The 17,301-nt window shown below is 36.4% G+C and overlaps 1 protein-coding gene across 9 annotated transcripts in view; it reads left to right on the forward strand.

The window, feature by feature from the left end:
- The window catches only part of QKI (QKI, KH domain containing RNA binding), a 156,625-nt gene that overhangs the window by 127,695 nt on the left and 11,629 nt on the right, over positions 1-17,301 (forward strand). For all 9 annotated transcript variants that reach the window (XR_008971890.1, XM_057406918.1, XM_057406919.1 and 6 more), the window contains one exon: positions 15,990-16,077. Coding sequence is in view for 8 of the 9 variants with exons in the window: in XM_057406918.1 (XP_057262901.1) it covers positions 15,990-16,077 (88 nt within the window). In the remaining variant the exon portion in view is untranslated. The remainder of the gene's footprint in view (positions 1-15,989; positions 16,078-17,301) is intronic.

Here is a 17,301-nt window from a genome sequence, read left to right on the forward strand (position 1 = left end):
TGAAATTACTTCAAGTATTGGTTCCTCATATTAATTATTTGTGCTCTACAGTGTGTGTACTTAAAATTGCCAGCAAATTGATTTCATCAGACTTGATCCCCACCCCCATACTTTCTAAGATGAGTTAGTAGAATGTGACAGCAAAATGTACAGGTATTGAGGGTTTCTGAAGTGGTTTGCAAAACTGGAACTGTGAATACTTCTACAGTCTGTATCACAAGAGGGATGCTAAATGATGAGAGGACATTAACAGCATTTAAAAACAAGCAAACAAAAAACCCACCAGGAAAAAACAAAGTATAGAAAAGGCAGTGCTGGAGAGGACTCCTAGGGATACTGGATTGAATTGAGTGCATCACTTAGTTCCATAGTACCAGTAACTTACTGCAGTTCTGCGAATCAGTGCTATTTTCAGAAACTGGGCAGTAAAAATATATGGGCTTATTGTATGATAGTTTTCAAATTGACAGCTGAGATGGAAATAAATGACAATGGGAGTACAGGCAGCTTAGCTGCTTTTTCTGCCAGGTCAGATGTAAGGATAGGGATATTTGATAATTACTGATAACTGAATCTGAGCTACATAGTATGATCTTAAGTTCTGCAGTACGTGGGGGAAAAGTGAAAATGCTGCCTTTCACTTAATTTTTTAATGAAAGGGTTTTATAACCTGAAAATTATTGATCAGTCACATCAGAAACATGCTTCTCCAGAGTAAATGAAGACATGCATCAGACAGGTTATCTGCTAGAAGATGGATATTTTCTTTAAAGGATATTCGGTCTTTTACCCCATGAGCAGTGCAGGGAAACCTTATGGTTTTATCAGCTAAAAGTATGACAAGGAGTCTGCTATGTTGTCTCAAGTAAGACAGAGTTGTACCTGCTGGGATCTGAATTTGGTTCCAGCTATGGTGTGTTTTCATGAGATGTGATGAGCCTGTTTAACAGTTAGAAGCAAAAGTCCCCTTCCTGCTTCTCTGCTTCACTGAGCTCAAATGCAGACTACTTATTTTGCGGCAGCACTTGTCAGGCCTTTCCATGAGCTGATTTTATTTGCTAAAAAGTAACCCACAAAATTTTCTGGTGATTTTTGAGAGGTAAATTGCCTGGTTGATTGATGTCCCACAAGCACCAGAGCACGGAGAGGAAGTATCAGAGGCATGCATACAGAAAAATAAGATTGCCATAGCAGAGAAGTGGGAAGGTATGCAAAGTACTTGTTCTCTGTGTTTAATTTGTTATATTTCTAGGGTTTTTGGCTCCTGCTGGTCCAGGAATCCAGAGAATCAGAGAAATGTGCATTCTGCTAGATCAATAAGGGTAGCAGCTGTGTCTTCTCAAGGCACTCCCCCTTTTCTGATAAACTCAAAGTATTTTCATCCATTCTCCATTTAATTTTGCTTCTGCTGGGGCTTTGTTACATTGGCCTCTGATCTTTAGATTCCAGCACTTTGTTTCTGTCAGTAATTCTTTTCACTTAGTTGCTAATATGTAAGCTTTTGGAAGCAGAAGCTATGCATGCATATTGCTGGTATCTGAACTCCAGGTAAGAATAGTTCTTACATACTGTTAGGTGAAAATTAAGAGTGCATGCAAAGGCACGAAAATAAAATGCATCATCCTAAGTCATACAGTTCTTGTCTGAAGAAAATCAACAATTCTCACTTAAGATAGTTCTATGGAAGAATATGGTACAGGAAAAAGGATTAATAAGGAGATCTATTTTTGTAGGGTACTCACTATCAAATCATACGTTATTTTCAGTTTGTTGAGGTGGAGCTTTCCAAGTACTGGATATACTGTTTAACTAGTGTGGATTTAAAGTTGGTGGTCTAAGGTGTAAAAATTGCCAGTTTAGGATGATGATGTTTTAGAAGAGATTTTTTTTTTCCCTGGCGCTTTTAGAACGCAGAGTGCAAATACCAAAGAAGCTCAAAGGTCTCTGCAAAACATGAATGCATATAGATATTTATAGTAGTAAGTAAATGGTTGAGATTGTAGCCTTTGCTTCTGATGAGTAAATCTACAAATTTAGAAAGTGTACTTCACATGGTTTAAGGTAAACAGTAGAGGATTGTGATGAGAACAGTTGGTCAAGGGAGCTACAGTGGGATTCCTCCACTGAAGGTCAGCATCAAGAGAGAAGAAAATCAGAAAGGAGAATGATTGTAGTAAAGAGCAATGGGCAGAAACTGAGTAAAATAAAAAGAAAACCAACAACAAACAGTTGTAGAATAAACAGGAATGAGAAAAAAGAAATCATATATTTTAATATGAAAAAGTTCAGTTGCTTGTCAGGTGGTAGATTCCAGTTAGAAAAGAAAAATCCATGCTTCTGGTTTGGAAATTAGACTGCTGGCTCCAGTATTAGCAAGACTAAGACTCTTAATTCTACATGCAGCTGAGTCAACTTTGCTCTGAACAGAGGAGATCTCAACTCCCTTCAATCTCTCCTCCTTTACACTGGCATACATTTGAGCCTGCAGTGAGCTTTTTCACTTCTGTAATCTGACAGAAAACTATTTAGATTAAAAAAAAAAATAATTGTCAGATGAGCAGGTTGACATGGCTCAGTCATGGATACAGCAATGGATACAGGAAGACAACAGTGAGGAAAGAGTAGGATTGTGAGCACCACCAGTTAAATTGGCTTAAAGTACCACAGGAATGCCAGCTCAGAGGCTTTTTACACCTTCAGAAATAATTCTTGACTCCTTTGACAGCAGCGTAAAACCTCAGCCTAATCGTCCAGAACTAATTTGTACCCAAGAAAAAGCCTTAAGATAGCATTTGAATTTTTTACATTCTAGTATTGGCTGTTCTATTTTCTAGGTAAATCTGTCTGAACATGTTCCCTCTGAAATTATTCTCTGTAAGTTTTCCATCTGATTGATTCCCATTCCATTCTCTGGTTTTTAAGGTCTCAGCTTTCTGAACGCGATCATGTGCAGATACACAGCAGCTTATTTTTACACATTCTGGAAACAAAATTCCATTCATTTTGCCATTTGAGTTGCTTCAGAAATACCATAGCTTTTCAAGCCTTTTGGACCTTTGTTGTCTGTATTTCCCTTGACTGAACGAAAAGGACTTCATTTGTCTCTTCCCGTCATCCCATGGATGATGAGTAAATTAATATTCTTCACTTATTCTCAGATAGGATGGAAAAATCTGCATGACTTTTTATATTTGTGTCTTAGTGTTTCTGCCCCATCTTGTAACTGAAAGTTCTAATTGTACTTTTTCTGTTTTGGTTTGAGTTGGGTTCATTTTGGGGTTTAGATATATATATATATATGTAAAATTTTTACAGCCATTAAAGTACAGGTTTAATGCAAAATACTGTGTATAAGCATCTAATCCATAAAGTTAGTGAATATGTGAATTTAGGTATTAGTTTTAAATATTCATGAAGTTCTGGAGTTCAGGAGATTAAGAGAGACTAAGGTGCTTTATCTTGTAGAAAATGTATTGTAAGCTGCTTTTATTTATGGGTGTGCACCTTGTCTACTGAAACATGAAAATATAATTCTACAGTCTCTGAAATACAGTGTAATTGTACATATTTCAAAAATCTAAATGGAAAGAGTTGGTTTCTCTTAATGATTGGATTAGAACAGTGTTTAGAGAACCAGAGTGTCTGAGCAGTATTCAAACATTTTTACAGAGATATGTGAAAAACAATTAACGATGAGAGTTTTACTTGTATAACAAGGACTCAAAGATCATTCTGAAAACTGATGGAAACTGCATATCAAGAATGATTTCGTGAGCATGACGTAACAGCATTTTGATCCAGGGTGGCTTGGTGATTGCAGTTTGTTTCAGCTACAGTTCAAGTGCTCAGCTGCTTAGAAAATGAGAAACTGTTAAATGAAGTTTTGGTGTAAGATCTGATCCAGAGTCTATAGCAAGCTGTTCAGATGCAACACTGTTGAACATGCAAAGATAGCAACAAATAGAAGCACACAAGTCTTGATTATTTCTGTCCCAGTATAGCCTTCAACTTGCAGTAAAAATTGATCAAATTTATACTGTGAGTCCTGCTAAATGGTTACATAAGTGTAGTGTCTGTGTTTCTGCTGAGGAAGCAGTTCTTTAAATTAGTGTGTAGAGCAGCAGGAAAGGATGGTGAAATTAATTATTTAAGATAAGCCTGATACATAGTCCTCTCATTCTAGGACAGAAAATTAGACTTAACCTAATTGCTTTAATCATGTAGTTTCATTTAATTATTATATAGAAAACAAATGCTGATTAGTTGATTTTAGTAACTTAGTATTTTAGGAAACAAGAGGTAAAAAAATTGTCAGTAATTTCTTTGGCGATTTTCTGTAGGTTAACTAGTCCTTTCTGTTGGCGAGTCTCTGATTTATACTCAGACACCTCATGGTCCCAGTCTCTTCTGGATAGAAGAATGCATTTCACTTGTTATACTACAGTCTCTTTTCTGTATGTGGTCTGTCATTACCTGTAATTGTTTGTGGGAGATAGAGTTCTGAAAGATGGCCCACATATGAAAATGATACATTCATACAGGCATTGGCAGGGAGTGGGAGAGTAAATCATGTGTGCTCTACTCCAGATAACACTTCTTTTTTCTTTTTTTAATGGAAATCTGTTTTGTTTTATCTATGTTGGGTTGGTTTTTGTTGTTTTGGGTTTTTTCTAATTAAACAACAGTTTTAGGAAAGTTTCTCTAACTCTGCTTTCTATATGTATTGCTGAAATACATGTACTTGTACAAATTGGTAAATAATCTGCAATTGCAAAGGTATTTTCATTGCAATTGAGTAACCTTTTTTCAGAATGTAGGGGGTTTTGGTTTTGACTTTTTTACAGTGCTTGTAATAATTTCAAAAGTAAATGATTGTTACTGTTGATGTCTCCTAATTTCAGTATTATGGGTTTATAATATGCCCTTAAAACATGCAGCAATATAGAAGTACATATATGAAGTTGAGTATTGTAAGAAATTTCTTGCTACACTATGCAGAATAGGTTGTTTTTATTGGTCAAAACCTGGATGCTAAATACTGACCTATAAGTATGTAATAAATTCCCAAAGAGGTGAGTATCTTGAAACAAGAAGCTGTTTTAATTTGCTTTAACACAACAAATGGTTCTTACTCCAGCTCCAAGTTCCTGTTTTTTTTCCCCAAGAACTATAATGTATAATTAAAATAAGGCTTGCTTATGTTTAAATTTATCTTGATGATTACACTTGAAAATTATATGACTGCTTTGAAAAAATAAAGTCAAATTATCACTTTTACTATTTTGGAGTAGTTAAAAGCAGCTGAAGTATGTTGCATGATTTTTAATGATTTACTAAGGATCCACTAATCTTTTGTAGCTAAAGATGCTGAGGATTAAAGGAATTGATTACGAAATGAAAAGCTGTTGCATGTTTATTTTTCTTAATACTTCTAAATGCCAAAAGTCTTTTGGCTAGGTGTATGAGACTTTGACTTAGGAAGCTTTAAAAATATTTTGTAATGCTAAATTTGTCATGTAGAAATAAAATGATACAAACTGATGGGAGAAACTTTCATGCCTTCCCTGAGCTCTTATGTGACAGCATGAATGTCCATGAGTTAAGGCCTACCTGGAGTCCAAGCTGCCTTTTATCAGTTTATCATCAAATGAATTCTCTAATAGCCAATGTTCTTACCTGGTAGACAGCTCACAGTACACATATGTGGCTGCTCCTTGGCAGCACATGCTCCTAATAGCAGACTTCTGCAGCAAGAATCTCTCATCTTTCATTCTTGGGCCAGGAAGGGTTGCTTGTCCACGTGATAGCCACAGTTTACGGATTTATTTGTGAATAAGGGAATGTGGTTAGTTGGTCAGGTGGGCCCAGCGGTGTAGCTCCCTGGGGAAGAGGTTCTTCAAAAGACCTTTGTGCCAGCCTCTGCCAGGCAGCGCCAGGTTCTTGCTTCTGTCTCTGGAATATAAGCATTGGCCAGTCTCTAAAAGCTGAAAAGAAAGCTTAGTAAATAGCAAAGAAAGCCTTGTGCCTAGCAACACATGCCTTGAGCAGCTTGAGCCTTTGAATGAAAGGTCATATGATTGACATATTTGTCCTCTGAAGAGAATGCTCACAATTCGTTTTTTTCACTTCTCTGTATTTTTTAGCTGTGTGAAAACAGCTTTTAGCCAGCCGTCAAAGAGAAAAGACTAGCCAGTTGGAATAGTACCACCCCCTCCTCCTGGGCTTCATTAGTCCTGAAATTTCAAGAACAGGAGAGGCATCTGTAGTGTTTTTGGAAGGTTTAACTTGGGTTTTTAAACAGTAACATTTGTATGAGTACCAGTAAAACACATGTAAGACATGTATGTGATATAATCAACAGAGCTATGGGTGGCTTATATCCTTGAGAGCAGCTGGAACTAATTGTGAGCTTTTAGTACTGATTCACTTCTTAGCAGCTGTGAGAATTACTGAAATGTATTGAGTGCATAGGTCCTTAACTTTCAATGTTGTTTCCTCAGTTAGACTAGAAATTTAAAACTCAGGTCAGTTGAATTTTGGGTCATCTTACTTTAAAAAAAAAAAAAAAATCTTATTTCTCTAGGTGATAGTTTTGTAAAGAGTTCTAGATTAAGAAGTCATTGGGTGACTCCACCTTAGTGGTTGTGTATGTGTAGAAAAAGACAGTGCTGTTATTTTGAAAATAAAACCATTTATTTAAACTTTATACAAAAGGGAATGTAGGTGAAATGCAGAAACAATTCATTTAATCACATTTAGCTGTCATGATTCTTGTCGAAAATTTGACTACAGGAGAGTGACAGTCTAAGAAGCTATTGGAAGACCACTGTTCCCTGAATACGAACATTTTATAACATGTTTTGTTCTGTATTGTAATACATGAAATTATTTTAATTAGTATTGCTTTTTTTGAACATCTAGAGCTGAAGATAAAAATGTCTTAAAAGTCACTACTGCAGATGGAATTCTTCTGTGGTAGTCTGCAGCCCTGAATCTTGTGTTTAATGACACATAAGAGATGTTAGACTTGAAAGATGTACTAATTCACAGCAAGAGTCTTTGTACTCCTCATCACCAGCAGTTAGTTTTCTTTTGTTGCTCTGTAGAGAGATACTTCTCACATTCTTTCTTGGTTACTAAATTTAATACAAATTGTCATATTTCTTAATTTTTTTAATATAATTCTGGGTAGGAACGAATTAAAAACACAATGGACATGTTTTCCATATGAAAACATGGGGTCGTATTTCAGTACCATTTTGAGAATGACAGGCTTTTTTTATGTACTAAAACATTAGCATAGCTGGAAACAAAATTAGCTGACGCTGAAGTCTTCAGAATTTGCAACACAATGCTAGTTTTGAAACCCCTTAGTGGGGTTTGTTGTGTTGCCCTGGCTGTTCCCTGTGTGTCTGTCCTTCCATGTTGGTCACCTCACCGTTACCTGAGTTCAGTGTCTTTGCACTTAAGGGGAATTTATTTTGTATGCTATTCCAATCGTATAATTCAAACTTGAATATAAACCTCCTGGGATATCAGGGTTAAAATAAATACTGCAGGTTAGGTCAGCCAATCTACAAGTATTTAATTATTCCATTGATATATTTCTAAGAACTGCCTGTACTCAATACCTATTAGAACCACTACCTTGATCATACGTAGTTGTGTAGCACAGGTTGGTTATTTTTATAATTTACTTTAAACTCGGGATGGGTTTAAGTATTTGTCCCGATAAAAGTGGAGTGTGTCAACATAGTCTCAAAGTGTTTTGGCATAGTTTAGTCTGTTTGAAAGGCTACAGCTGGAATAATGACCTACATAATATAGGCTGTGTCTGATTTCTGGTCTGTTCAGATTCCTGGGATGTTAGTGGAGCTCCGGATGTTTCTGGTGGAGCCATATATGGGAAATTCGTACCAGAAACTTCCCTGATAGTCTCTCATTCAGTATACTTATGCTTTAGTTCCTGGTTTCAGAATTAAACTAACTAGTGACAAGGCATTTTCAATGTCTAGCATTCCAAAATTAGAAATACCAAAAATAGTGTTTAATTCTAAAAGTTTTTAAATTGAGCTTGCACATTGCTAAAAATAGGTCTAATGCTTTAGATTACATTATTGATATGTATTTCATTTGAACCTTAATGCTGATATTAACAAATGTCTACACTAACAAAATAAAAGCTGAATTTATTTCAGTATAATTCTGTCTTTTTGAAAACCTTTTAGAATGTACTGTATAAATGTTTTTTAGGATTTTTGGGGGTTCAGTGTAGATATGTGTTACAAAAGATGCATTCCTGTTTCAGAGCTTTATGAATTGCTGAAGCTGTTCTGTGTGGGATATAGAAATTCTTGTCACTGGTTTTATTAACACCATAAAAAGGTTGAGGTATGAGGGAAAGAGGAAGGATAATTAAAAAAAAAAAATTGGCTAAACATAGAGAAGAATTTAGAATTCAGTATTGTTCAGTGTCTATAGTATAACTGATGGAGACCTCATTTCCTTGAAAGCCCAGACCCTTGTGATTTAAATACAAGCCCATCATGTCTGTCCAAAAGAAGTGTTTGGGTAGACATAAAAACCTCTGGAGGTCGAGCAGAATGCACCTGGTCATTCCCTGTGGACCCTCTTCCCAGTATATTGACAAAGTACCCAGATGGTGAAGCAAACCCACAAGTTCTACTGATGCTGTGTTTCAGCCTGGCTTATAAAATGTGCTTTGTGCTGATTTTCTGTACCTTATCTGTATTTTCTGCTAGCAGAAATGGAAAGTGGGGGAGGGAGGGCATAAGGACTCTCAAAAATATTACTGGTAAGCCAAGTATCATGATTAAACAGGGATATGTCAGATAAGGTGATGGGAAGTGTAAAAAGATACGGTGCCTTTTCCCCCTAGTGTATCTTTAACATAATGACCAGTGAATTTGTCAAGTGAAACAGCACAGTCGTCTTTGCATATCGTTTGAACGGAGAGCTTACTTTGAAGAAGATAAGCAGACTGTGTTGCCCAGAAGAAATAATGATGCTAATTTATCTTTGCCTGTCCTCATAGACATAGCAGTGTGTGTCAGTGTGAAAAGGAAGTAGAGAAATAACTGGGCTATAGCTTGCCACCTATTCAGTGCCACAGTATTGTTGATGGGCTCTATACAGGGCTCTAAGAAATATGGCTGGTCTTAGTGATTTGTTTTACTTTGTCTCAAGAGTATTTGGAAGAGTTTCCTCTGAGGCAAGAATAGCTGCCAAATGATGTCAGAGAAGACCTCTGGCAAATTCTCAGCATGTAGGCTTTCTGCTCTATCACAGTCAGAAGTGGTGTGGGATGAGAAGGTCTAAGTAACATACATTTACCAGCAACTAACTATCAATATTTATGTACTGGACATGGGAAAGTTGGAAGTCTTTGTCAAAGTTTTTGAGGGGAAGCAATGACAGGATGTTTTCTTTAACACTGAGTAATAGGTTACCAGAAGTTAAAGGCTTTAAGTGAAATGTGATGTCTTGCAGTAGGTGATTATTTTAGGAACTCACATTCAGATTCTTTTAAAAGGCTCTTCTGTGTGTTTTATATCTGGTTACCTGTCAGCTTGCTTGGGATTTCATTGCCATAGATACTTCAGCCTCTTAACAACTTAGATATGAAAAAAGACCTTCTAAAGGTAGAATAGGTTTAAGTGTGTATACATTAGTTTCAAGAATTCCAATGTGGTTTTGCAGTGTAATGATGTCTGAGATCTGTCTTTTGGTTTAATACGTGTGTGTCTAGGAGTTTGTAGGATATTGTTTGTGAGGGGTTTTTGTTTATAAATTATGAATGGAAAGGTTTTGTCCCTGAATGGAGGCATTCATGTGGAAAGGCTGTTTGACTGGCACATGGTATGTTAAGGAATACTTACTGATCTCCAAGTGAATTGCAGTGGAACATTTTTCTGTGTCAGGGAGATAAAACTGTTCTAGGGCCTGGAGAGTCCAGCGAGTGTCACAGCACAAGCCTCCAAGCTGCAGCTGTGTAGCAGCTAGGGACTGTAGAAAGGCAGGGGGACAGCCCCCTGAGGGGCAGCAGTGCCTCCTTCTCAAGAAGGATAAGATCAGTAACAGTAAAATATTTCAGTGTTGCTATTGTGTTTTACCAAAATTTGTGTTAAATTAGTAAATTGCACATGGCTTGTACAGTTATGCAGTTTAAAGAATCATGAAAGTCTTTGTATTTAACATATTTGCAGAGACAGTGATAGAAAAGTTATGCTGATTGTATGTGGCAATTGTAAATGACTTTTTCTATTCAAGGGGGAGTCCCGAGTATCTACTCTTGCCCATTAGTACAGTGTTCTTCCATAATTAATTGCCAAGTTCTCTGTACTTCCGTTTCAAGTGTGTGTACATTATTTAATGCCTTAACCGGGTACTAGACAATACAGTGTGTTATTGGAAAAATTCTCTACCTGAAGTAAATGTTGAGAAAAGCATATGGTCTTCAACAAAATGTGGTAACTGGAGGAGGTCTCTCCAGAGATGGCAGGAAAGGTGTGAAGCTGCTGTTGGGTATTGCTGTTTAACCTGAGGTGGTGTGAGGCAGACAGGAAGGGAGTCTGCATGAGAAGTTTGAGGTGCTTGGAAAAGAGGTGGTGTTCTTTGATGCTTTTGCATTGCTGTGGCTGCCTGGTGGGACAGGCCAGCTTGCACATGGCTGGGGAAGATCAAGACTGATTTTTAGCCTCTGTATTTGCAATTGATTTACCCATTATTTTTCTTCACCATCATTTCCTTTTCCCACTTGTTGCTTCTGCTGTTATCCTAAAAGGATAGCCCTGGAACAGTTTATAAAGGACTGCTCCCTTAACCAAAGGCAGACTTGGCTACATTTAGTGGAAGATAAAAATGTCTGCAGCCTTTCCTAGGGTTGGGCTCAGTTCAGTTCATGAGAATTCAGCTGAAGTGCAAGGATGTGTGATAGGATTACAAAAATGTCATCCAAAATACATGACATTCGGAAGCTAGACTGTCAGTGAAAGTCACTAACATCACCTAAATAAGTGTATCTATATTATTAGGAATGGGGGGGGAAGTATATTTATCTTTTCCAAAGCAGTTATTTTAAAAGGAAAATGAGTATTTTACAGAGAAAGTATGTATGTTTGTACAAAAATTCTGACAGCCTTCCCTGCCAGTGCTGGTGGTAATGAGAATCAGAGTACATTCTAAGTCTTAGGTAAGACTGTGAGGCTCTTGTCAGGATAAGGTGTCCCTGCTATAGTACAAGTGAGTGTATTGTTTGCTTTGTGAATTAATTCAGCTGCACTCACCTTCCACGTGGGTCAAGCTCAATCCGGCAGCAGTATGGCAGGGCACTGTTGGCACTGCCTCTCTCCACTGGATGTGACCTCGTGGATCTCTGCTCTGTAGCAAGCATTGCTACTTGATCCTTCTTTTAAGGTAGTATCTTTCTTTCCTTCTCTACTGTAATTTGGTATAGGCTTCTCAGAGTTGACTGTACACAGAATCTAATAGCGTACCTGTCACGTATGAAGCCAGTCTTCAGAAGTCCTTTGTTGGCATTACACAATAAGTGCATTTTGTTTGGAGTCTGTATGGCTGTCTTCCACACTGATACCATATTTATCGTGTGTGTATGTGTTATATATAAATAAGAAGTTAAATTGTATGATGCTCTTAGGGAACACTGTATGTGAATCTGAGGAATTTAAGTGCCTAAGAATAATTTCAGAAGCATTAAACAGAAGAATTCTCTGAGGAGCTTGGGGTGTCTGAGGTTGAAGTATTGCTTGGACATTGTTAATGAAAAGAAAGTCATTAAAAAATTAAATGGAGTGCTTTATGTGAGCTCCCCATTTTGTGACATGAAACAAACATTTACTAACAGCAGCTTATTACATAACTGCAGTCCTCTTTTTTAGTTTTGTTTGAAGCCCAGTGTGGGTGATGGAATTGTGGTTTTATCTGGGCATCAGTATTGTCAACATTGTGTATTTCATTTTAAATGGTTTTATTTTGGGAAGTGTTTCCCCAGAGACTTTGTATAGAGGGGAACGTGTAGTTGTTACTAGCATTTTGAATCGTGTGACTATTAATCCTACTCTGATAAGGATTAGAAAGCAATTTACTGCAATGGTCACTGGCATTTGGTGTCCTTCAGGTCTTTTTATTGCTAACCCAGGCAGGGCTGAGCTACTGTGAATACAGCCCTCTGTTCCAAAATCAGTCACCACTGTTGTCTGTACACAGTTGGCTTTTTTAGGATTTACTGCTTGTGTCTTTTCAGTATTTGTATTCAGTGAGCAGTTGCAAGTGCTTACGTTTAAAGAATTATGTTTCAAGATACCATTTAAGGGTTTTTTCTTAATCTGTGTGTTACATTGTACATGAGAAATACAAGGAAAGCATTGGAGATTTAAGAGGATGAGAGGTTTGAGTAAATCATTTGAGCTTCAACTTAGTAATGCAAATCTGGCTTTAAATAACCTTATTGATGTTTGCTCAAAGTGGCTTCTTTTTGGTACAAATGCCTGAGCTTCGTTGTAGTTATTGTACAGGTAATATACTGTCCCTTTAGAGATTGCCTTTGTACCCCTGATGCAACCTCTCTTTGCTTTAACAGAGTGCCTGAAGAAATGCCTGGAGCTAAGATAGATTGCATCAGTGAGCCTCATTTGAATCAGCAACCAAGAGGGTAGGGCAGGCAAAAACAGGCACCCATTGCTCTATCTGAGCTCTTGGAAATTTGAGGGGTTTGGCTATTGGTGAATGAGGTGCAAGCAGAGAGCTTGATGCCAGAGAATGAAGGTCATGACAGCATGTCTGAAAGGGTCCTGACCACTTCTGTGACTTACACCTTGAAGAAGGGTGGCAAGCGTCTGTTAGGATGTGAGGGCAATAGCAGGGGTTTGAGAAGTACTAATAGGGTGGTTGTGAGTAGTGCCAAGCGCCCATGTCTTGAGACAGTATTGTGTAATAAACAGTGCCATCTTCTGGGAGGAGTCGGAATGATGTCCTTGTGGTCAGTATTAAAGATGGGGTGTAAGTGGTTTGGGGGTTTTATTTGAGTTTTCTTTGTTGTTTTGGGGGGTTAGGTTAGTAGCTTTTTGTTTGTTTTCTTTGCATGTTTGTGGTGTTTTTTTCTCTATCTAATAAATGCTTTGAAAAACAGGATATCAGAAATTGAAATACAGTTCTGATATCTGGTAATGCAAGTCTACATCTTATGTCTGTGAATTATCACTGATACAGTCTTTAAGGAAAAGTTTTAAACTGTGTTTTGGAATCTGTTTAAAAGAACAAATTTTTACCAGCTGCTGAGCAGTACAGGGTGGTCTGCTTTGTATGCTGAAGTCCATTATTATTTTTGTAAATATACTTTGTAAAACCTAGATAATTGCAACATCTTTCTTATAGGCAGTGTAGTGATCTATAGGGAAATATTGAAGATCCTAAGTAAGAATGATTGCTTCGCCTTTTATTGCCTTTAAGTTGTTATAACTCCTTCTTTTGGAGATGTCAGAAGGGAAAAAAAGTTTTCTATCTTAAAATTATTATCCTATAAATAGCTATATTTGGGAAATAGTCACTGTGGTGCAAAATCTGGGATTAGAGTTACTAAAATTGTCCTAGCAAGTGAAATGTAAGACTCAGCATTTACTGAGATTCAGTAATGGTGTCAGATCAATCACCAGAACTCTTACTTGGAGGAAGTGAGTAATTTTAGTAACTTTAATGGAACTATATGGGAGATGCAGCTGACATTGTGAGGAGTTTTTTCATTACATGCTTTCAATTAAATAAATAAAGAAAGGAACCCAAGCAAAAAGCCAATAACAAAATATAGCCATTTTGAAAAGAAGAATCAAAGTGTTAGAAAGTCTTTATGGCTAAAATAAATTAGATGAGATATATCCAAAATACAAGAATTTGTGACCTCTGGGTGGGGAGATAAGACTTGGAACTGGTTTTATTGTGTCATGATTGTCTACATAATTTACCGGCAAAGATGCAATGGTATAATAGTTTCTTAACAAGCAAACAAAAAGAAACAAAAAAAAAAAAAAACCCAGAAAATTTCTTTGGCACGTGAATTATAAGCCTGTTCTGAGTATGTCATATTAAGCATGCTGTAATCAGTGCACTTTGTGTTCCAGAGGGTCTCATTTTAATGACTATGGAGTCTGAGCTTTCTGGATGGTACAGTACTTAACTGTACAATTTTTTATTTTTTTTTTGTTACAATGGTAATTGAATGTGTTTTAAGTTTTTCAGTGTTGATGTTAAGTTGGGTTGTTGCACATTATTTAAAGAAAATATCTTAACTTCCAGTATGTTCTGAATGTTTAATAACAACATTAATTTTCACTGTGTGTAGTCTTTGTGTTTATGCAAGTCTTCAGTATTAGAGTTTTCATTTCTACCATCTGAAAGTAATTTAGTCTTGATCCATCATATCATGTTTATTTGAAGTTGTTGATAAAAATCAGATGTTAAAATTTCCATTCCATGGGGTGGTGTTCCTTGAGCATACCTCTTACTAAGTACTGTGTTTGCTTAGATACAATTTAAAACCTTTTTTTTTTCTTGTAATTTAGTAAATTGGTTCCATGTAATTTAGGAATAAAGTGTATATAGCATTATCCTACAAACTAGCCTGAAAAAACACTTCCCTATACATTTGGAAGACCCCACGTAAATAATCCTGTTAACCTAGAGAGAGTTTCACTAGTGCATTGCTGTAATGGCCGCAAAGTTATTTAATAGGTATGGGCTTTTTTTTGCTTATTGGTGATGATTGCTATTCTTTCTGGCTTTTAATTCTGTCATCTTTTGGTAATCGCTTGTGCTCTTGGAAGCCCTAGTTCAAACAGACTATAAGAGTTACGGTTTTATATAGGTGAATAATTCTCTGTAACCAGACTTTCAGATTTTCAGAGTGGATGGCATAGTATTTTATTATCTGGGTTCCCATTAACTTGGAAAATGCTGTTCCAAATATCTAAAAAACATTGTGTGAATAGACGAGATAAGCAAAAATATAAGAAATCCTGTTTAGCAAAGGAAGACTGCAATGCAGCTGACACTGAAGCTGCTCTTTTCCATCTGACTGAGAATTTCAGCAGTGGCATTCAATATAAAAAGCAAGCTAGTAACTTAACATTAGATGCTGACCATCTCTCTTGGGTTTCTTGTATCATGATCATGTTTTCTGCTTCATAGGATACAGACTAAACAAAGGATAGTATTTCTGGAAAGGCAGATCAGAAAATGCCTGGTCTTGAAAGTAAAATTGTACTAATCAGAAATATTTTTGCTTAGTAACTGAAAAAGTTAGCTTTTTTTTACTATATAGCAATGGAGTAGGTAACTCCAGGGAAGTAATGTGTATTGATGACAAACCACGAATAACGTATGCTGTGCAAATAGTAACTATATCCTAACAAGAATACATCTACATGTTCCATAATTATGATTTCTGCCTTAGAGCAGTTGTTGATGTTCTGTTTGGAAAGCTACTCAAAGTTTGTTATTTTAAGTAGTTGGTATCAACTAGAGTGGAGCAAGTTACAGTAAACTGAAGTTGCTTAAAATTCATGGTGTCTATTCTCCCTCCAGCCCAATAACATAAGTTTTTAAAAGATCCCTTCAGGAGTACATAAAAAACAATTAGTAAAGCTTGAGAAAAAAATTTGGAACCTTGAGAAACAATTTCCATCAAGCACAGCTTACAGTTAACTCTGTTTTTATAATTTATGGTGTGAGCCTTTTTCAAGACTTTTAAGGTATTTATCAACACCACTTAATGATAGACAACAGGCAATTTTCACTTAATTTTAAGGAAAAACTGACAAAGCTTACCAGGTTTGTGTCTAACGATAAGCAGGTAATTTGCTTGGTTAAAACTTGAAGGCATTTTATTTTAGGTCTCTCAGATCTTGTGCACTAGTAAATTAATAAGCCTGACTTTCTTCCTGTCTCTTCACATGCAGGCAGAAGGAGAAGACAGCCTTAAAAAGATGCAGCTGATGGAGCTTGCAATTCTGAATGGCACCTACAGAGATGCCAACATCAAATCACGTAAGCATGTCATAAACTTCAAGGGTCAATGCCATAGTAATATTTGATTTGGTTTTGATTCCTAAAGCTACTTTTTGGCAAATGTGCAGTAGCAGCTGTGTTTGAGAGTAGAAAGCAGTGAAAACCCAACAAAACAGTAGGCAGCTGTTGCAAAAGATCTTCTGGAGATAAGTTCTATTAGTTTGGGGGGGTTTGTTTAGTCCATCATCTCCCCTTTCTTTTAACAGTATGTCTCGGTTGAAATATTTACAAATATATAGATAAAAAAAATTCAACCCTTAAGACAGATTTTTCTATTTTACAATATTTTTTTTTCTTAAATGCATATAAAGGACAATAGACTCCTTTTCAATTTTATCTTTAGAGATGTAATTTGAAAATGTTACAGATGTCCAGGATACTGTGGATACATTTTTCTGTATTACATTCCTTCCTTTCATCTTGCTTGCATGTGTCCCCCCAACGTTACGTTTTTCCAGCAATTCATCAACTGATTTCACAGCTGAGTTCACAGGGATCAGTGATGTAATGAGCCATTTTTACAGTTTCTTCCATTACATTTGTGTGAAAATGCTTTTGCAAATGCATGTATGCACAGGTTTACACTTGAAAATTAATTAAATACACCTACTAATGAGAGTGTATACCTATTATGTGTGATACAAACTATTTTCTCTAGTGGAAAATCTAATTTCTCCTCCTGAAAATGTAGCTGCTGATACTGTTCCAAAGTAAATTTTGCTGTAGCTGCGATACAGATGTCAAATATAAGCACAGTTAAATCAGTCTTTTCACTAAGGGCCTACTGATATTTGCAAGTTTGTTTCTCCACACAGTCGCCATTTCAATGTTGAATATGTTTAAGGGTTGGAATGCAGTTAGGTCAATTTGAGACTGCTTACACCAGTGTAATTATTCAGATTTGAAAAGAGACATAAGCAAGGGCTTTTACCACTACAATGGTAATGGTAAATCTTTCAACCCTAGTGAATACTGCAATGTTTAAAGATAGATGAGTTTTAACTGTATTTTAGTCTCTAAATTATTGCAAATTTATGAGTAAAATGGTTTTGGATTAGTTGAAATTGATGCAAACTATTGCATAGAAACCTTTGTATTAATTGGAACAATTTCTTTTATGTATTCCCACTGGTCTATTTTTATCAGTGTAAGTGGGAAGATTGAGATATATTTAATTTTTTTTTTAACTAGAAATTTCCACAC

This window comes from Pezoporus wallicus, unplaced genomic scaffold (genome assembly GCF_028554395.1).
Source record: "Pezoporus wallicus isolate ANWC-B61680 ecotype Strahan unplaced genomic scaffold, APGP_CSIRO_Pwel_v1 scaffold_6362, whole genome shotgun sequence".
Classification (NCBI taxonomy): Eukaryota; Metazoa; Chordata; class Aves; order Psittaciformes; family Psittacidae; genus Pezoporus; species Pezoporus wallicus.